This window comes from Microtus pennsylvanicus, chromosome 2 (genome assembly GCF_037038515.1).
Source record: "Microtus pennsylvanicus isolate mMicPen1 chromosome 2, mMicPen1.hap1, whole genome shotgun sequence".
NCBI lineage: Eukaryota > Metazoa > Chordata > Mammalia > Rodentia > Cricetidae > Microtus > Microtus pennsylvanicus.
Window position 1 is genome coordinate 11,828,902 of NC_134580.1, and position 21,451 is coordinate 11,850,352.

A 21,451-nucleotide genomic window follows, 5' to 3' on the forward strand; every position below is an offset into this window, starting at 1 on the left:
CGGTCTGGAACTCACCACATTTGTGATGAGAATATAATTCCTTACCCCTGAGGCGCGACGGTTTACCTCTCATGCCTTAAACTTATGAGTAAGGAAAATAACGATTCGGGGTGACGCCCGAGTCCTCACTGCTAATGTGAGAAGAATTTTTGCGCGGGTAAAGGTTCCCCCCTAAGGCGACCCGCCTACTTTGCGGGATGCCTGGGAGAGGCAATCTGCCCGACCCCTACAGGCCAAAGAAAGTTAAAAAGATGACGAACTGCTCGGGGGTGAAGCTGTTGTAACCCGCTGTCCCGCGGACTTTGTTAAGGCTTTGATTTTAGCTGGAGAAACCACACTTCTGACACTCGAACCCGCAGTCCCGCTGCAAGAAGCAAGTGTCACCCTGTTAGGAATTCCGAACCCGCAGTCCCCGCTGTAAGAAGCAAGTGCCACCCTGTTAGGAATTCCTTTCCTTTTGACGAGTTCCTGATGTGTTTGGAGCGAATCGATTTTCCCCACCAATTCCATCTGCTAGGGATCAACACTTGAGCAAAGGGGCCTCAAGTGTTGGAAGAGCAGAGACTCGCTAGCCCATATGGTGGGAAACCAAGACAGAAAAGGTCCCGGCCCGGTCTAGCACATCTCTTGTTCTCGGAGAATAAGACCAGATCCCTTTCAAATCCCTCACTCCCTAATTTCGCATCCTCAGGCATCAGACAACACAGACATAACCTGTAGGGCCTGAGATTCCAGGTGAAGCACGCAAGATGTGCAGTTCCAGGGACATACTGGGACAGGTGATAGGAGGGGCTGCCCTGTGTCCCCTGCTCACTCGTCCTGGCTCCACTCTGGCCTTACTAGCTGAAGGCAGGTGGGGGTGTGTTTGTGGTTTCTTGTGTCTAGCCCCACCCACTACCATTTCCTGTCCCTTCCAGCCACCTGTATTCTTTTATAAGTATGTGTTCATTTACCAACTGTGCACATGCTAGGTGTCTTTCCCCCTCTCCCGACCTTATTATTTCTTTTAAGATTTATTATGCATATAGTGTTCTGCCCGCATGTATGCCTGTAGGCCAGAAGAGGGCACCAGATCTCATTATGAATGATTGTGAGCCATCTTGTGGTTGCTGGGAATTGAACTCAGGACCTCTGGTGCTCTTAACCTCTGGCTCATCTCTCCACCACTTCCCAGTGCTGGAATTACCAACACACACAAAAAGCTCCCCAGCCCCTCCAGACACCTGCTTTTCTTGATGTTTCTGGGAGCTGCCTCTGCCAGCCATATACCCTCAAACTCGTTTTCACTGTCTGAACTGCTGCCCCTGTGGGAGCAGGTATTGACATCCAGCGATCTCAACAGTGGTGGCTTTCCTGTCACCCAGTTGTAAGAGCGGCACTCACTCCCAACTGATCTGTCTCCAAGTGACTGTCTTCCCAATGTTACCAGTCCAGCATCTTACCCCATTGGATCCAGAGCTGGAGATCAGGGAAAGGCAATAAATAGCAGAGGCATCACAAGGAAGTCTCAACATGGGACAGTGAACCAGGAAAGAGCACAGATGAGCCCCCCACTCTGCACCTTCCACAGGGTTGTCCTGACCTGGAAGTGACTGTCATCAGTAAGGCGACAGGCCAAGGGTGGGCTTCCCATCTACTTTTCCCAGTTTCCAAACTCAGAACAGGCAATGCAAATGCATATCTGAAATAAAATACATGTCTATCCCACATGGCCCTCCTGCCCCTCCCTGGCAATCCCCATGCAGACTCCAGAAGGGTCAGTATTAGCAAAGTTTTATTTCAACTCTTTTCTGCCCATAAATGACTAAAAAAAGCCAGTGTGCAGGAGGCGATGCCACCTGCTGGAGGCAGCGCCAGGCACCGAGTCTGTCTCCAAGATAAGAGGCACTGCTCAGAGGCCCACCCCCAGGCTGGGGACCAGGCAGGAGCGAGGTTTGGGACGGAGGAACAAGCCAGCATGGTGGCTCCAGCCCGAGCCGGAGATCCCAAGGTCTACCACACTCTGGTGGGCTGACAACTTAGGGCACCTGAGGCTGTAAGGAGCGGGCATGAGGTTTCAGAAGGATCCATGTACTGTCCCAGGAACTCTTGGTCAGCAGATGGGGGGTGGAGGAAGTAGCCTGTCACTGCCAGACACCCTCCTAAGAGAACCTCTGGGTGTGGCTGTATAATGTAGTGTGAGGGGCACAGGCCACGCCATGGCCTGAGGCAGGTAGGTGGATGGATATAGGTGTAGACATGGGTCCTGGGACTGTGGCTGTTACCCTTCCCTTTTCTAGACTGTGATCCATGACAATGGGTAGACATGGTACCGACAGCTCTGTGTGTGTGTGTGTGTGTGTGTGTGTGTGTGTGTGTGTGTCTGTCTGTCTGTCTGTCTGTCTGTCTGTGTCTGTGATGTGTGTCTAAGGGCGTCATGAGACATTTCTGATAATGGCTAGTTAGTGCCAAACAGGAGCCTATGCAGAAAGTGGTCAACAAGGGCCACCTGATACAAAGTCCTGATCCCAAAGGGGCCCCTCAGGGGCCAGTACAGCTGGATGACCAGGGCTGGGCAGACCAGGCTGAACCCAGGCCCCAGTATGGATGTGAGCTTATGTTAGGTGTGGGACAGTAGTGGGGAAGGAAAGGGTGGACAGGTAGCTATGGTGAATACATGAGCAGCAGGCATGGTAGTGGCCAGCGTCCAGCCATCAGAAGGTAAAGCATCGCTCCTTGGGGTGGCCCACACGCTCCAGGTTTGGCAAACAGGCAAACTGGATCATGGGTGGAGGTCCACACATCAGTATCAGCGTCTCCTCCCCGGGAGGTGGGAGGTGGTCCCTGATCATCTCCTCATTCACGAAGCCCTGGCTGTAGCTCCAGTCTGCAGAACAAGAGAGCAGCTCAGTCAGGATGGAATCCCTGTCTGTCTGTCCTCTCCCAGATGCTATTCATTCCTAAACCCACCAGCTGCTGACAGCCTGCCACCAAAACACAAGGCCTTCCCGCTTGCCCTCGCCCACTCTACAATCTGGAACCCTGCCCGTGGCCCCCACAACTATCTAGGATTATTTAGTGCAGTGCTAGAATGGAGTTGGGCCCATGCATGCTAAACAAGTGTCCCGCCCAGGATATGGCATATGAGTTTCATTTTATAGAAACAGATGCCCAGAGGAGCCAGAACTGTTCATGGCTACACCCTCGTCTCCCTAAGGAGGTGCCCAGCCCAGGTTGGTCAGAGTGGTATTCTCGACACCTTGGACCCCAGCTGCAAGCTCACCGCCTGACTCCTCTGCCACCTCGGAGTCAGCCCACAAGAAGTAGGGTCTGGTTCACAGATGGATTCTGGTCCCTGACCTGAAACTGTTACTAAGTAAATGATGCATAGGCCAGGACTGAAATCCCAGCACTTGAGAGAGACAAGGAAAGGGAGGACGTGAGTTCAAGGCCAGTTTGAGGACTGGAGAGTGAGACTGTCTCACCATAAGTAAACAAAAGACTCCCGTAGATGGGGTGGCAAGTAAGAAGGGTCCGGGGTCCGATACTGGTGAGGCCAGGACAGACCCTGCCTGGGCTCTGGGCGGCAGCTGCTCCTTCCAGGTCCTGCCACCACCTCCCTCTTTCCTGGGCCTGTGTACACACTACTTATACATCCTTCCCATCCCTCATAATAGGTAATGCGGCAAAGGGAAGCCGGCACACGGTGGCTGGGGTGGGCTCTGGTTCAGTGTTGACTTTTAAGGACTGGCTGGTTCCGGATGCTCAGAACAATTCTGATACCTCCCGGTCCACCTGAAGGTACCTGCTCTGGGCCAGTCCCGGAGCTGTGCCCCAGAGGCACAGACACCCTCTAGATTGGTTTCAGAGGTGGCCAGGTGGAGGCAGCGGCCAAGCAGAGGGATGCTGGGCCACTGACACCTGCGACTGAGGCTGCCTCTGAGACTCAGGGCTCCTCCAGGCCCCTCATGGCCATCACTCAGCATTGTCTCTTGTTTGTCTCCGGCCTCTGAAACCCAGAGGAGCTTCCTCAAAGCCTTCAGCACCAACAGAAACAACACAGAAGCTCAAGGTGAAAAAGGCACGGGGGCCAGGGAGATGACCCAGTGGGTAAAGGCACTTGCTGTGCACGCTGAGCCTGGAGACCCAAGTTCGATTCCCAGAACTCAACTCCACAAACTTGTCCTCTAACCTTCACACGCGTGCTGTGGATGCAACCTGCACACGCACACACAATTACAACGTTAATAATGTTTTCAGAAGGCACTGAGTGACAGGGAGGCATCGCCTTCTGATATCTCCTCTAAGGGTCTCCAGGTGCTGGAGGCACCAGTACCGTCCCAGGAGACTCTAGGACTGGGAAGAATCCACTGGGTTTGATCAATCATGTCTTCCAGCTCATGGATACCGTGAGCTAAGTAACTGAACACAAGTATTTCCCTCTGCACCCTGGCTTCTGAGAATGCCAGGGTGACACACAAGGCCCACTGCGGCAGACATGCATCACGGCCAGTGTTTCTGTGTGAGCCTCATCCCTGACTCCACTTAGGCCAGCCCTTGTTTTTCTCCCATTTCTACATTCCGTTTGTACCCCTCTGACTCAGTGTGTGAGTCACTGTAAGCTTCCTAGGATTCCTCTGGAACAAGGAGTGGTGCAGCCAGACAGCTGCCTGGGAACGCGCCATCGGACAGTGCAGACGGGAACAGAGCAGAAGCTCACAGACATTTTTTGCAAGGTGTTTCCTATTCCAGGTCCCAAAGGCCCTGGGGAAACCTAGCATTTGCCACACGTGTGGGCTGCTGGTCCTGTGTCTGGGTCCTAAGGGCCTGCTGCTGCTTCCCTATGGGTCAGGATGGTACTGAAGAAATGGAAAACACTGGCTCATTACCCAGCTCTTACCCTACCTGGCCTTGTTATGAAAACCAGCCCCGCGAGGTGGTCTGCATTTCCACAGACCACCATGAGGGGGCAGCTCTGGCCCTGACCCCCTCTGGAGGGTGGTTGCCAGTTAGCAGCTCCCAGGCAAGCCCACCTCCCACAGGCACTTTCTTTATAGAAGAAAAGAAGCTGTTCAGACACCCACACCCAGTGCCCCACTGACTCACACACACGTGGTATTGAGCAGCTGTTTCTTCCCACTGAAACTCCTTCCTGCCCCGGGGTGGACAGAGGAGGCCAAGGCTCATAAAACTCTATAGGAATTTGGGAGACTCACTGGAGCCTCCCTGGGGTTACAAAAGGCAGGAAAGTGGTCTATGGAAGGGGAGTCTTCAGTGGAGCTGCCTGCAAGCTGCACTGGGATGGAAGGAATCATTCCATTGTTCTCTCTCTCTCTCTCTCTCTCTCTCTCTCTCTCTCTTTCTCTCTCTCTCTCTCTAACCAAGATAAATACAACAGTCTAACTTTTTGCCCTCCCCACCCCGGGTTAATAGAAACAGTCTATCTTTTTGCCCTCTCCACCCTGGATTAATAGAAACAGTCTATCTTTGATCTCTCTCTGCCAGGGGGGACTAGAAACAGTTTATCTTTGCAATCTTTTCCAGAGGGGACTAGAAGGGGGGGGGGCAGACAGTAGCGCTAGTTGCTGTTGTTTTAAGGAGTTAGGGTCCCAAGTGGCCCAGATTGGCCTTGAACTTGCTATGTGGTTGAGAATGATGAACTTCTGGTCCTCTTGCCCCACCTTCTCCTGAACACTGAGATTGTAAGCATATGCCACCAGGTCCAGCCTGTGTTATGTTGTAGGTCAGACCCAGGGCTGCCTGACTGCAGTGAGCCCACGCCAACATTGATGTGAGCTCTTAGCCCCTCGTTTTTCACTCAAAGCAGGAAACGAAGGACAGCTCAGTTCGCAGAGAGCAGGCTCACGGGACTTTGGGGGCCTCGTTCCCTCCTTCCAGCATGGGCCTGGCTCCTCCACAGCCCCTCTCCAGAGTGAGTGACCAGAGAAAATACATACAAAGACTGTTCTGATTACAAACCACACAGAAGCTGTCACCCAACCCCTCAGCACTGGCCCAAGGAGATATAGTGTGGGCTTCTCTGTCCAGTGGGGCGGCGTGGAGAGGGCAGGGCTGCCCTGTTCTGCTGCTCCCTAGCTGTGGGATGTGGTCACTTACTTTCCCTCTCTGGGAGCTGGTTCCTCCACAGCCATAATAGGCCATGGGTGCTGAAGGAGCCCGGTGAAGGCTCAGGGCTAAAGGTGGGTGCCTCCCACTCGACCTGGGGCTCCCTGTGCTCACCGTCCGGGGCTTTGTCCACTGTGTACCAGAGTTTGAAGCGAGCGGAATGTTCGTTCCTCAACTCCTCCAGCTCAGGCCGCAGCAGGATGTCTTTCTCGGACTACAGGAGACAGACCGCCAGTCAGGAAAAGTGACAGATACCTCAACAGGGACAGACCCAGGAGTGGGTCGTCATGTCCCTGTGGACCACACTCAGCAGCTCGGAGGCAGATGCTGAAGCTCACTAGAATCCTTGCCTGCAGGGCCCCTCAAAACAGCTGGCCAAACGGACCTTATAAATGGGGCCTGTGAGCCAGGTATGGAGACACATGCTTATAATTCCAGCATCTAAAGGCAGAAGCAGGAAGACCATGAGTTCAGGACCAGCCTCCACTTGTGGGTTTACAGTCCACTTAAGCTTTCTCTCTCTTCCTGGCCTAGGCAAGGTTTCCATGTAGGTATCAAGGTGTTTTTGACAGCTGTGCAGGGACCAAGACTTAGGACGGTTGAGACTAGACCGGAGACAGGACATGCTTCCCCTGGGTTACTGTGCCTGACACACGGGCAGTGCCGAGCTGGCCCTGATGGGTCCTGGGGACAAGATGACCTGAATCATATCTGGGAAGCACAAAGTCCCAGGGTCTGGCCTCTACACTGCTGCGACAGGTGGGACTCGGCCCGGTCTCCCCAGAGACATCACGAGAGTTCATATTCAGCCACAAAACAAAGGAAAGTCGCCAGCCTAGTCTACCAGTGAGAAGTGTAGGCTACACAGCAGGTCACAAAAGCCAGGCTTCCGCCATGCTCAAAGGCCTGTGTCATGGGCATCTCACCTCCGTCTCTGCCCAGGCCAGTGTTCTCCCTCTCCACCAGAATTCCAAGGTGAACTCTGCCCAGGGTGAAGGCAGCACCCAGTGTGCAGGAAGGAGTTTAGGAGTAGGGAGATGCCTCAGGGCTCCCTCTTTAGCAGCCCCCCCACACCTGCTGCCACCAGAATGTCTGCCCTAGCCCTCATTCCAGACATCCTCGGCACCTCTGCAGAGCCCTGGCCATGCCCAGAGCCTGCCTGTGCTGGGGACTGTTCACTGACCTGGTTGGCGAAGAGCAGGTAGCACACGGTGTGGTCGTTTGGGTCCTTCATGACAGCGCGGATCACTTGAAGCATTGGGGTGATGCCTATAAAACAAGGTCCCCACACACCGAGTGATGCCTGCTAGGGCACACTGGTCACCCAAGCAGGGAGAAGCGTGGGACACCGAGGCCCGGCCTCAGACCTGCCTCCCCCATCCTCACATCCTGACCCACCACAACTCAGCCGGGGCTCCAACCCTTACCTGTCCCTCCTGCAATCATGCCTACAGACTTCACCGTCCTTACAACAGGGTTGGACTTCTTGTCTGCGCGGATGGCAAACTTCCCTAGGAAGGGAAAGATGGGTGATTGAAGCAGCTGAGCCCTGTGGGGTCCAGCGCAGGGAGAAGACCACACAGCCCCAGCCAGAATGGTTCTGTGCAAATGAGTCCTCTCATAAGAAGGAGAGAGCACAGTGGGGCGGAGTGGAAGATACCCACTCATACACTGGCTGGCTGGTTTGAGGGCACCGAGTAAGCAAAGCAAGCCAGTCTGTAACTGAGCCTGGTCCCCGAAGCACGGCCGGGGCAGCCCCTGAGCAGGCCACTTACCCTCCAAACAGCCAATGACCAAGGTAGGGAGAATACCACTTGTCCCCATCTCCCAGCTTTCCCAGATACAGAACCCCCAGCTCTCCAGTTCCCAGGGATGCCCACTCCAATCACCTTTGCCCTGGTAAACCAGCAGCCCATTGGGGCCCCGGAATTCAATGGTGTCTCCGATATTCATGTTTTCCAGGTACTGGGACATCTTCCCTCCAGCAGGAAACTTGGGATGGGTGTCCTTGAAGTAAACCTGCAAGCCACACAGGTATCTCTAAGTCCCCACCCAGCCTTGGGGTACCCCAGCCTCTCCTAAGGTCCCATCCACCCAAACTTAAGCCTTCTACTCCTCACTTCACAAAGGCAAAGCTTCCACCTGCCCCGCAGGGCTACTAGCGGGAGGGCCATGCTGCACCAGCTGAGGTTCTATGTCCACATCTCCACATCTGCCAGCACAGTGAGGCTCTGGGTATCAGCTCAGCCCCGCCCCTCCCTCCTGGTACACTCTTCAGTAGTCACACAAACATCGCCCCCGACAACTTCCTTCTGGGCCCCTGTGGGATTACTGGCTTGGGAAAGGGGAGGCCTATGATACAAATGGCCTAAGAATATGGACACAGAGGAGCAGCAGTACCCCTGTCAGGGCTGGGCCATCTTCCCAGGGGCTGACAGGGAAGGGGAGAAGTGGGCAGAACACTGTCATAGGCTTACTGGTTGCACAGAGGGCTGACGGTGATCTGTAAGTTTTTTTCCCTTTAAATAAATACCACCCTATTAATCATAATTCCAAACTGGTGTGGCATTGTTTATGACTTACGCCTTCACTGGTACATCCAGGGCCAGCAGGAGCCATGGAGACTCAGGAGGGGCCAGTCAACAGCTTTTTGTTTTTATCCTCCCCCCCAGACTCCCCCACCTCCCTGCACTCTTTTTATCTGACCAGAGATTCCAACCCAGATGCTAGGTCCACGACCATTTCCTTTGTTTTTAGACAAAGTCCCAAACCGGACTGGGGCATATAGGACCCTGTCTAGTTCTATGGATGTCCCCACCTTTTATCCACCCCTCAAGGCTCTGCTTAGCACATTTTTTTCCTTTTTTCTGAGACAGGATTTCTTTGTGTAACTGCCTTGACTGCCCTGGAACTCACTCTGTAGATCAGGTTGGCCTTGAACCCACAGAGATCCACCTGCCTCCTCCTCCCCCCACCCCCCACTAAGAGCAGGCATTAAAGGTGCACACCACCATGGCCTGGTTCTGTTCAGCACCTGTCAGCTCTCGAGTCCTCGGACTTCAGAGCCTTTACACCTGGAAGGCAACACCCACTCCGCTAGAGGTTTTTCCCTTCTCTGCCACCTGAATAGGAAGTAGGTCTCCACACCCCGCCCTCCCACCTGCAGTCATACCCTGGGGACCCTACCTTGACCACCAAGTCCACGAAGCCCTTATCGTCATCGCTAGAGACGGGAGTGTAGGGCCTAATGACCAAGTTCCCATCGATCCTACTGGAGAGGTAGATGTGCTGGCCTGTAAGGCAGGGAGGGGTCATTTGGGGTCACGCACCATCCCCCCAGGTGCTTTTCTTCCCATAACCCTACACCTGTTTCACAATCAAACTCTGGCCCAGCCTTGGCTACCACTGCTCCCTCCCACCTCAGAGGGATTCCCAGCATGCCTCGGCACTGGTCTTAAAACCAATGCTGGTGCCACTGTAGGGGACACAGGCCCCCTCCCCCACTGGACTTTAGGGAGGAGATGAGCTAGGTTGAGCAGACTCACCAATGGGAAGGCCCAGGATGTGCTGAGGCGAAGGCAGGGCGAAGCGGAAGCGCCGTGTGTCGTGACTGATGATCTGTAAAGAGGCAGAGCTGCTGGACCTCAGAGGTCCCCACGGCAATCCCTCAGCAGTGACAGTGACGTCACCAGCACACATACTGGGGGGGGGGACAGTCACATGTCTGGCGGGCCTCTGCTTTTGCAGAGGCCACATAACAGGGGGGTAAAAGGAAGAATGAACATGTGGTCCCAAAGGGGGATAACAGACAATCCAGAAAATTCCACATGGTGGTGGGAAGGATCCTCCTCTACTCTCAGCTGGAGCCTAAGGTAACACGGGACTAAAAAGGAGCAGAGCTGAGACAGAACCATTATGTGCCAAACCTGGCAGCGGAAGGTTCTACAAGTCACTGCAGCCAAGAGCCCACAAGGAGTGAGTGGCTGAGGCTGAGCTATGTAGAGCCAGGAGCCATAGCAACCTCTACTGCCTGGGAGGTCCTGGGGTTGGCCACAGCCAAGAGCCCAAAGTCAGGCCTCCACCCTCCACAGACTGGGCACTAGGGCAGAGTCAACAGCTGGACTGTGGAGGCCACTTCCCCTCCAGGGATGGCCGCGGATGCTTAAGAGCCGAAGGAAAGGACTGAGAGACCTCCTGAGACCCCTGTGGGAAGATCAAGCAGTCTGCCAGTGAGTTCTAGCCAGAGCTGACTGTGGATCCTCTCCTGGCACCCAAGCTGGCTCGAGGAAGAGCCAGCATCTGCAGGGCCACACCCACAGGGGAAGCATCCACAAACGGCCGCAGCACTAACACCGTGTGTATGTGTGTGTGTGTGTGTGTGTGTGTGTGTGTGTGTGTGTGTAAAAGGCAGGTGTCCCCATCTTAGGTCAGACTGAGAAAGAAGGCCTTGGTCCTCAGGAAGAAGTCAGCACAAGGAGGAGGTTGTTGGGCAGGGGAAACCCCACCCTGCACATTTGAGCAGAGGAAACTTTGGAGAAGGCTCTCTGGGCACCACTACTCAGGGAAAGCTGTGGGCCACCTGCCTCCCAGAACCTTTGGGCTCAGTCAAATGAGGCCTCAAGCTGACTGGGAGCAGAGTCCAGCAATACTGACTGGGCCTAAGGGCCAACGGCAGACACCACCCTCTAGAGATTTTGGGGGGAGAAAGTACAGATAACTACTAAGACAGTGTCTTGCAAGACAGGTTGGCAGGACCACAAAGCAGGTTCACCTGCTGACAGGGAGGGGCAGCAGCAGGCTGTGGAGGGGGAGGGGAAGAAGCTGAACTCCAGAAACGCCAAGTGCCCATTCAGTGGGGACAGGAGGGTTCCCATTGTGCGGACTTGCGTCCTCATAAAGCATATAGACAGTCTCAGAAAACAAGCAAACAAACCAAACAGAAGAAACCAGTTTTGGATTCATGGAAACCCATCTGCATTGTGTGGGCAAAATGGAAGCAGGCTTCAGGCTTCCAAAACAGACTACTGGGCCATCCATGGGTGGGGAGGGGAAGCCCCACCGCACAAGCAGAAGTTTCACAGTGACACACAAATCATTAAATTAACATACAGCAAAGAGGGGAGGTGAAAATGAAAAACAAAAACAGGTAAAGAGGGCTGAGGTGAGGGGCAGAGCTCTGAGCACCTTGCTTAAAGCCTTGGGTTCCATGCTCAGTAACACAACAAGCCAAGAACCTGACAAACAGGGGCGGCTAAAAGCACTGTTCTTCCAGAGGACCTGGGTTCAATTCCTAGCACCCACATGGTGGCTAACAACTGTCTGTAACTCCAAGATCAGACAAACATGCAGGCAAAATACAAGTGCACATAAAATAAAAAATAAATAAGTTACTTTAAAAAGAAAGAACCTGACAAACAAGGTTTAAAAACGTGAGGGCCCGAGAGATGGCTCAGTGGTTGGGAGGACTGACTGTTCTTCCAGAGGACCCAGGTTCAATTCTCAGCACCCACATGGCAGTTCACAACTATCTGTAACTCCAGTTCCAGGGGATCCAACACACTTACAGATGCAGATGTAGGCAAAACACAAAAAATGCACATAAAAATAAAAATAATTAAATTATTAAAACATGCTGGCTGGGTGTGGCACACACCTTTAATCTCAACCCTTGGGCGGCATCTCTGAGTTCAAGGCCAGCTTGATACAGAGTTAGTTCCAGAATAGCCAAGGCTACACAGAGAAGCCCTGTCTTGAAAAACCAAAGGGGAAAAAAACAAACAAACAAACAAACAAAACAAGATGCTGGGTCTGGTGGCACTTGGGCAGTGCTCACCTTTAGTCCTAGCACTCAGGCAGAGGCAGGGGCATTTCTGTGAATTCCAGGCCAGCCTCACTTACTGTAGTAAAACCTTGTCTCAAAAAGAAACAAATAAAAACATGAGAACTCCACTTTGGTAAGAAAAAAAAAGTATGCATGTGTCTACACATATGTACAAGTCTTACTGAGAGGCCACAGAGGTCTCAGTAGAAGAGGATTTGTTTATCTTGAATTTTCCCTTCTGTCTCCTCTACAACACTGAGAACACTACAGACTTGCATCTGTGAGCACCATCAGTTCCCCACGGAGATAATCAATTCCATGGTCACACATTCCAAGCGGAGACCCGGGTCCAGGGCCTGAAGCCAAGGTTCCACCGCTCCTCTAGGCTTTGACTCTCTGCTCCCTGACTCAGTTTTCCTGCCACACCCCTCTGGAAGCAACAAGGGGAAGCCAGGAATAGAACAGGGAGGGCCTTGAGGAAAAGGGAGGGCATCTAGGCAGGAGGGGGAGCAGCTCAGCCTGGGTCCTGACCAGAGGAGTGGTCTGGTACAGACGTGGTTCACAGAGGCAGCGAGAGGAAGACATCCAGGCTAATGAAAACCAGGCTGCACCTACCACTCGGGCAGGGGAAGGGAGCTCTTATCTCCGAGGGGCAGGGTGCTCAGCCTCACACCCTGCTCCCCAGGCTAAGTAGGGGTGTGTACCCAGAAGTCCCAAAGGGCCTCTTCCACTCTCAATCTCCATGGACAGTGAACATAATGGGAGGCGGCCAGAGGGTGTTACACTACCCCGCAGTAAAACAGCTACTGTCTTCACCAGAGCACCCCCAGATTCTACGACTGTCCCCCACAGAAGGGAAAGGATGGGCTGGGGAGGGTCAGGGGACTCCCACCTGAGATTCCGACCACTCCCTTCTGCACCTCCCATCAGCTGGGGTCAGCTGTGGCTCCGCCCTAACTGCCTGGGTCTAGGGGCCTCCGGGAGGTGCTACAGTGCACAGGGTTAACTCAAGGGGCCCTCCACCTAAGCCATGTGGGGAAATCCATCATCCATGTCGGGGTGAGGCTTTCCGGTAGTGTGGCTGCTTCAGGGTCACCCATGCTTTGAAAGTAAGTCCAATAAACTCACTGGTTCCCCAGGGTGGCTTGTGGTAGACTGGTACTTTGGTTTGTCACTGTGCCCTATGGGGAGGGAACAGACGTCTGTTTCACCCTCCCCAGGGAAGGAGTCCACACAACAGAGAGCAGGGTCTGAGTCCCTCTGTCACTTCTCCGTGCCATTGTAAAAGGGGCAGGTGACGGGGTGATGAGGTCCCCAGGAGCCACAGGGATGCTGGGACGTGGGGTGGGGCAGTCACCTCCTTGTCGATGAGCCGCAGCGGGTACTTGATGTCAGGGTTCTCGAGGGTGATGGCCGGTGAAGAGCGCTGGAACAGCTTCATGAAGAGGCTGTAGAGGAACCAGACCGGAGAGAGCACCACGTGGCTCAACTGCAAGGACAGAGTGGGCCCCAGGTCAACGGCTACCCCCTTACAGGTGACAGGTCTCCAGCACCCCCAAGCCTTTTTTTCCTCCTGGGACTTTCTTTCTCCAGTCTTGTCCAGGGAACTCCATTTGGCAGCCCACTAGAAGAACCACCAAAACCAGACTCACGACGCCAACTACCAAAACCAGACTCACGATGCCAACTACCAAAACCAGACTCACGACGCCAACTACCAAAACCAGACTCACGACGCCAACTACCAAAACCCAGACTCACAACGGCTACCACATCTCTCAGCCATCTGTGCCCAGCGCCACGAGAAAAGTTTTGAAAAACTTTGAACTTGTGATCCTCCTGATTCCACCTCCCGACAGTGGAGATTACAGGCATAATGTGTCCTGCTTGCTGGGCAAGGACTCTACTGACTGAGTCAAATCCCAGGCCCAAGTTCCAGTTCTTAGCCCCATTCAGAATCCACCTCTGGGCTAGAGAGATGGCTCGGCGGTTAAGAGCACTGGCTGCTCTTCCAGAGGTCCTGAGTTCAATTCCCAGCAACCACATGGTGGCTCACAACCATCTGTAATGAGATCTGGTGCCCTCTTCTGGCATGCGGGCATACATGGAGGCAGAATGTTGCAGACATAATAAATAAATGAAATCTTAAAAAAAAAAAAAAGAATCCACCTCAGAGCCCTGTGCTGAAGACAGACCTCCAAGCATCTATGAACCAGAATCCTAGGGGTCATTGACCCCACACTTTCTCCTCCTTCCTTCCCCTCAGAGCCAAGGAAACAAGCCAGGGAGGGAGGTCGGAGAAGTTGAGTCACTCCCCATAAATAATGACCCCCCCAGTCTCTCCCTGGTGCTGTGCCTTCAGCAATGGGCTGGGCACTGCTCCTCACTGGCTGAGTAGCCCTGGGCAGCTGTTTTTGGAAGTTGGGCTCAGCTCAAAGTGAGTCACTGGATCTGGCCCAGGCCCTTTCTCGGCTTCCTGGTTAGCCGGGATGTGAACAGCCTCAAGCACAGGCTCCTACTTCTACTGCCATGACCGCCCCTCTACTGGCAGACTGAAATCACAAGCCAAAAGCTCTCTCCTCTCTATTTCTATCAGCCATTTGGATCACAGGAGAAGGGCTCTTACCCACTGAGCCATTTGGTTAGCCCTGTTGTAGCCCCTAAGGAAGGATATTCTGGCTCTCCAGCCCCTGTCCCTTCTCTCCGCACCCAGCAGCAGCTCAGAGAGCACTCTGCAGTAAACACGAAGACTCACTGTGAGGCCTTCCTCCTAAGGAGCCGTGAGCTAAGCTGAGGGCTCCCCTGATTCCCAGAGGGGTGTGCAACCTAAGAAGTGGAGGGACCATAAACCTGACACACTCTTCACCCCCAAACCGGTTCTGCAGGTTCCAGCAGCCCCAGCAGTCAAGGGCCCTTTGTTGGGTTCAGAACAAACTGCCTCTCTCCTAACCAACGCCAAACCCCATGGGCCCCTGGTATGTGACCCATAGGGTCTAAAAAAGGTCAAAGGCTGGACCACACCCACTTAGTGAGCACTACTATGCCCAGCATCATACAAGCACCTTTTCTGACCCAAGGCTCACTGAAGGACCAAGTTGGCATGAGTGTAAGCTCAAAGAGATACAGGTTTTTGTTTTGGGTTTTTTTATTTGTTTGTTTTATGTTGTTATTGTTTCATTTTGGGGTTTTTGTTTTATTTTGTTTTTGTTTCTCGAGACAGGGTTTCTCTGTGTAGCCCTGGTTGTCCCAAAACTCTCTTTGTAGACCAGGCTGGCCTCGAACTCACAGAGATCCACCTGCCTCTGTCTCCCAAGTGCTGTGATTAAAGACCTGCCTAGCGAGACACAGTTTTGAGGTCCTATCCAGAACTCAGAAAGGGTCCCCTAGGGCTTGGGGCTCTGGAGAAAGTGAATGAGGTTTCCAAAGGCCATGCACAGAGGAAATACCAGCCATGAACCCTGAGTTGGCACTGCTCCAAGGTCAAGGCCATGTGTCCCTGGGCTCACCCCACTTCAGCCCTTGACTGTAAGTCTAGTGGCTACTCCAAGTCACAGAGGGGAACCAGGCTTGCCAGAGTCACACCAAAGTCTCAGGATCATATCCATGTCACCATCTGCCAGCTTACTCAGAGTAAGCAAGTGGCTGGCTACGGGGACAAAACCAAATAAGAATGAGACTGCAATTTGACCTCAGGGCTTTTCAGTCCCATCTTGTTCCTGAGTCAACTCTGGGGACAGGTCCTGCTGTACTCACATCACTGTCCACAGCCCAGATCCAGACACCAAGCCCCTACAGAAGCCCCAAGCATATTTCCAACCCCAGCCTCCCAAACCAACATGCTGCTCCACTCCCCTTCAACGCACCTGTTCTGTGGCTCCAACATGGGCCTCCCCTCCCTGCTCCCTCCACAACTTACCTTGCTCCAGCCTTTGCACACTTTCCTTTCTGCCCCCAAAGCCCTGCCTCTAGATGCATCTGACCAGCTTCTCCTATGAATCTTTCAGAACCCAACCCAAATGTTAAAGCTTTCCTGGGGAGCCATACCTAGCTCTCCTGGTGACTTGGCACAGCCTTAATTTCTCTGTAAGCTCTCTGGAGATGGGAACCATTCTGGAAGTTTTTCTTCTACTAGATGGTTCCATAGCATGCAGTAAAACCACATCCAGAAACTACCACTGTTGGGAGTCCTGGGGATGAGCACCAATCTGCACAACTGAACCTATGCCTGGCATACCCTGTTCTATCTCCCCCAGCAGGACTGTTCGGAGTACACAGGTTCACTAGCTGGAGTCCCCTTGGCCTGTGGGCCTGTGGCCTGGGGGCCTCCCAGGGCCTGCCACACACCTGAATCGTGCCTGACCCTCTACTATGGGCTCCTGTTGTGGTTTAAATGGGTGAATATCCCCCATAAGCTCATGGATTTGAATATCTGGTCCTGAGTTCATGGTGCTATTTAGTGATGTCCTAGAACCTTTAGGAGGTACAGCCTTGCTGGAAGAAGGGCTGGGGACAGACCAGCTATCTCTGCTTCCTGTGCGTGGTTGATGTGATCCCCCAGCTGCCTGCTCCTGCTGCCATGCCTTCCCCGCCATAGTGGACTCTAGCCCTCTGAAACCATGAGCCAAAACAAACTCTTCCTTAGGTTGCCTTCGGTCACGGTGCTTTATACAATAGAAAAACAGCTACCACAGAGTGCAGCTGTCACCACATCCCCATTTAACAAAGGAGGCTCGGAAGGGCCCAACATGGAATTCAGATTTGGTTCCATGTGTAGACCAGCCCACAATCCTCCTTCATCCTAAACCAACCAATACCCAGCAGTTTTGAGGGCAGTGTCTACAAAAACACCCCTGTGTCAGGACTCTGGGTGGCCTCCACCAGTCCTGGGTTCAGAATGGCCCACCTCTCCGTTCTCCAGGTAACTTATGGTTGCCTGGTTACCACTAACCCAGCATTTATTTGGTGCAGGAGGCACTCAGCAAATACTTGTGCAATTGCCGAAAGGACAGCATCCCTCTCTTCTGACCCTCATGCGTCTCTGACTTCTTGTGTTGTCTAGAAAGCTCCCTAATGAGGGAAGGGTGATCCTATCCTATTGCCTTTACAAACCTCAGGCTTAACATAGGTTGTAGAGGGAATCAGGCCACTTGCCTCTTGCCTTGGAGCATGCTCAGAAGGTGCAGGTCTCAAGAGCCAGGCCCTGCCTCCTGGCTGCTCCCAATAGGCACTGTCCTCTTACCTCAACCCTCAGGCTGCATCTGGGAGGTGCTCTCGGTCACTCTCAATTCAGATAAGAAAACAGGCGCTTAGGTGACAAGTCTGAGTCCAGGGACACTTCTGGACACTAGGAAGGGGGAGGTGAACCTTCTCTAAGGTAAAAATTCCTACCTAGAAAGGTAGCTGTGACAAGCCATCCTAGCTGCCATTCATTAAGTCAACAACCCCGGCAGGCACTCCTGTGTCTAAAGTAGGTGTGTATGTGTGTGGCCCAGGCCTAAACCCCACACCCAAGGAGCTCAAACTACAGGGGGAGACAGGCCCAGTCACAGGGCAGGTGCATTAAGTCCAGGAGCAGAAGAGTTAAGGCTTGATCTCTGACAGTGAGAGGCCCAATCAGACTCTCTCACCAGGCACTGGATGTATTCTGTCCTCACTGGCACCAGGTAAACAGGCTCCTCACCCCTTCATGGCACCACCCTAGTCCCAGCAGCAGTGGCCAAGTAAACAGGAGGCAGATGGCTGAGGCCAAGTCACTGCCCCAGTTCCTCCTCAGCTGTGTGCACGCATGCACATACACACACACACACACACACATACACGCACACACACGCACACGCACACACACAAACCTTACCCCAACCAGTTTCAAGTCCTTGGGAGCAGCTGCTTCCCAGACCTTCACACTCCGGCCATACCGTGTACCAAGAAACCCACCCCTTCTTCTCCTTGCTCTGACAGCAAAGAGGGGTAAAGAAAAATGAGTGCCAGTGTCCAAGAAGGGAACCCTGAACATCATAGCTAAGGGTGCTGCTCACTCTGGCATTCTCCCCTCCAGGACCCTGGAATCCACTCTGCCTAGGCTGGATAGGAAGAATGGGCAGAGAGCCTAGCCCTACCCTCCCTTCCCTGCAAGTGCCAGGTCCCTAACCTGGGGCTTAAACAAACCAGTCACTGACTTGCTTACCTGCCCACCGCCCACTCGCCTGCTGTCCTGCCAGATCTAGTGACCACAGCCCTCCTGGTCTTGTTCTAAGTGGGAGGAAGTGGGAGGAGATGGAGGAAGTTCTGAAGCGGGGGGCTCTGGGCTGGGCTCCAGACTCTGGGGGAAGGGAGCCCAGGAGGAAGAACAGGTGGTTAGTGGAGCCACCCTCTGAAGATTCCAAGCCACCAACCAGGCTCGGGTTGCCAGGAGCCAGTGGGAAGGCCTTATCAACTCTACAAGAGGAATGGGTCTGTCAGGGCTCATGGGAACTCACGGACAGGCAGAGAGGCAGTCCAGAACAGCATGCCAAGCCCGCAATGTTTTCCGGACGGATAGCTGACTTGAGTGCCGTCCTCTGGGCTGGAGCCCCCAATATATGCAGGAGGCCTCCCACAGGGCCTGCATGGCCCAGATAAGACATCTGGTACACCCGATGCCCAGCAGCCACCCACAGAGCACATGGCCTCCAGGACAAGAGGCTGGACTGTGTATACTGTAGGCATCAGACACTATGTGGGACCCCCAGTTGGTCCCCTAGGTCAAGGGCAACACCAAGCAACTCTTGGACAGATGAGGCCAGGGTAAGGGTCTCCTGATAATTCGGCAAGGAACTATTGTCGACTTAGTATGAATGGATGCAACAGCCAGGAACTGGGGTGCTGTGACAAACCCACCAACATGGTCCAGAAGGTGGGGAGGACAGGGGAGCAAAGGCAGTCTTTGGGGAAACTGGTCTGAATGTCACTGTGAGGTGATGTCACTCTGGGGTGATGCCACAGGTTTGCCTTGGGCCAGACTGCTCCTTGAATGGACCATTCTAGATTGACCACTCTCTCAAGAGCAAATGCCAGGCCAAGAAGCCAATTGCCTGTCTTCACCAGAAGTCTTGGGTCTCACAGAGAGAAGGACAACATCCATGACAGATGCTGGCCTAATTTTTCCCACATCCAAAGAGCTGGGCACCTCAAGGTTAGGGTGTGTTTATGTGGTTGGGGCTGGGCACACTTCACATGGATGCTCTTAAGATATAAGGAAGAGAAGGAGGTCTCCAGTTGCCAAGGGGGGGGGGCTCAGTCAACTCAGAGGGAGAGCAGGAGGGTAGATTTATTGATATTAGAAGGTCCCAGAATCGTTAGTGCTCTGGGCTGGTGGCCAAGTCTAAGTGACACTTCAGTGACAACATAGCTGTGTGAGTAACAGGAATGGATGGCCAAGGTCTGCATGTGACAGCAGCAAAGAGACAGACAGCAGGAAAGATCCTGGCCAGCCACCAGCCTCGTTTATGGCAAGAAGATGCACCCAACCCCTGCTTTACAAATATGCTACACACTTGTCCATGCACACATGCACCCCAAAGTGCTCACTCTAGCCCATGCCAGCTCACACGTGTCCACTATTCACACATGCGTGTCTTCACGCCCACGCCTTCATTCTCACACACTTGGACACCCACAGCACACTGCCTCAGCACAAAACCCTCAGGTGCGCACTCATTACAGATGCATGCGGTTCACATTCTCACGGGCTGGGCTCAGCCGCTCCAACTTTCTCAAGCTCACAAGTCACGCCCACTCACGCGGCCACACACGTCACTCATTCCCTGTCACGTTCGTGCACACCCAGGAGGGTCCCCCAATGTCCGCCCCGCGCCCAGGCCCCTCTGGCCTGCGGCAGAGCCGGCGTGGCGCGGTCACTAGCTAGGGCGTGAGTCATGATCCGCAAGGGGCCGGGTGGGGTGCGGTGCGCGTGAACGGATGCTGGATGTCCCGGATCGTACCGGGTCCCCACGGTGCGCGCCTGGCGACCCCTGACCCCTGCCACCTACCGTGCTCAGCTGGGACCCCATGGTGGCGGAGAAGACTGTAGCTGCGCCGCTCTGCACCCGCTACTCGGCCGGCCGCTCCCCCAACGACCCACCCCAGCCGCAACACCTCGGAGGCGGAGCCGCTAGGCGGAACCAGTCAGGAGAACGGTGGTGGGCGGGTTGGGGCGGGGCTCCTGGTGTTCCGGCCCACGACTTCCGCCCTGAGAGGAATGGAGTGCGTTCTGAGTGGCTGTCTGCGCTGCACAGAAGGGGCTCGGCGGAGCTTTGCAGCCTCGGGCGGTAGCTGGTGGCCTCTGGGCCTGCTTTGTACGGGTGTGGAGAACAAGATGCCCCCCTGCCCTCCCTACCCCTGCCCCCGATGATAAGCTCTCAAATTCGGAACCTTCGGTCCTGTAAGTTTGCAGGAGCTGACTATGCTGGCCAGGACACAAATCGCACCTCAGGGCATGTTGCCAACACCTCTGACCACCGAGTTCAGGCCACAGTTCTGCCCTGCCCTTCAAGCCTTTGAACCGGTCGGTCGCTCCTGAACAAATTTCCCAGTGTACTGAGGCCAGCTCCGGATTAAAGTTCAGATGTCATCTCTTCAATCAGGCTGGTTCTGCCCCTGCGCTCCCTGGAGGGACCCACCTGGTGCCGACTGGCCTTTGTAGTGCTTTACCCCGCCTGCTGGTTCACGATGCTCTGCGTCCTCGTCTCCATCCCGCTTCCCCAGGCTGACTCTGCAGTCAGCCCTCTGTGTGCCTGGAACCCAGAACCGAGTTTAGAACGTAGGTACTTTATAAACACTTCCTGAATCTGTGACCTAGTGGGGAAGTGAATGAGTCCCTGGTATTCCGGAATATTCTCCACTGTGGTACAGGCCAGATAGGAAAGGAAAGACCGCTTTGAGAGCACCCAGAACCTGCAGAGCCTGGATGTGGGGACAAAGCGGGAGATTCAGAAGGTGGGAGAGGCTAGAGAGGGCTGAGACGGGGAGGGGGGGAGCGCGGGCGGGGGGGGGGGCTGCTTGCCCTCAGTAATGTGAGACCCGGATGAGTGTGGGAACTTGGAGGGTTGAGTGAGGGAGTGAGGAAGGGATTGCTCCATGAAAATAGGGAACTAGGAGGCCGGGCGGTGGTGGCGCATGCCTTTAATCCCAGCACTCAGGAGGCAGAGGCAGGTGGATCTCTGCGAGTTCTAGGCCAGCCTGGCCTACAAGAGCAAGTTCCAGGACAGGCTCCAAAGCTACAGAGAAACCCTGTCTCGAAAAACTAAAAAAAAAAAAAAAAAAGAAAGAAAATAGGGAACTAGGGCCTGTTGTGACCCAAGTATTCAGTACTGAAAGAGGCAAGTGGATCTCTGTGAGTTCCAGGCTACACAGTGAGACGGGATCAAGTACGTGTTTGTTCTGTGACAAAACACCATGACCAAAGGCAGATTTCGTAGGAGTTTATTTTAGCTTCCAGTTCCAGAGGGGTAAGGCGTCCGCTATGGGGACGGGAGGGGGGGGGGCATG

The 21,451-nt window shown here is 54.0% G+C and overlaps 1 protein-coding gene and 1 non-coding gene across 3 annotated transcripts; one reads left to right on the top strand and one right to left on the bottom strand.

Moving 5' to 3' along the window:
• The first annotated feature begins 71 nt into the window (after positions 1-71).
• Positions 72-222, top strand: LOC142845349 (U12 minor spliceosomal RNA). The gene has a single exon (XR_012909898.1). It is a non-coding gene; the product is annotated as a U12 minor spliceosomal RNA (small nuclear RNA).
• A 1,535-nt stretch (positions 223-1,757) lies between these two features.
• On the bottom strand, positions 1,758-20,094 carry Cyb5r3 (cytochrome b5 reductase 3). Of its 2 annotated transcripts, none has more exons than XM_075960152.1 (9): positions 19,954-20,094; positions 13,284-13,415; positions 9,651-9,723; positions 9,292-9,398; positions 7,995-8,124; positions 7,533-7,616; positions 7,289-7,374; positions 6,220-6,319; positions 1,758-2,866 (listed from the first exon to the last, which is right to left on the bottom strand). In XM_075960152.1, exons 1-9 carry the CDS (start codon positions 19,972-19,974, stop codon positions 2,694-2,696), a joined length of 906 nt encoding a protein of 301 aa, XP_075816267.1. In that variant the 5' UTR covers positions 19,975-20,094; the 3' UTR covers positions 1,758-2,693. The 2 variants fall into 2 exon arrangements, with proteins under 2 accessions (XP_075816267.1, XP_075816269.1); XM_075960154.1 differs by lacking the exon at positions 19,954-20,094 and adding an exon at positions 18,111-18,173.
• Positions 20,095-21,451: the final 1,357 nt, after the last annotated feature.

Coding starts and splice junctions, on each gene's coding strand:
- Cyb5r3 (XM_075960152.1), bottom strand. CDS start 19,974: ATGGGGTCCCAGCTGAGCACG. Junction 9,399..9,650: donor CATCCTGGGCCTTCCCATTG/GTGAGTCTGCTC, acceptor CCTGCCTTACAG/GCCAGCACATCTACCTCTCC. Junction 7,617..7,994: donor GCTGGTTTACCAGGGCAAAG/GTGATTGGAGTG, acceptor TTCCCTTCCTAG/GGAAGTTTGCCATCCGCGCA.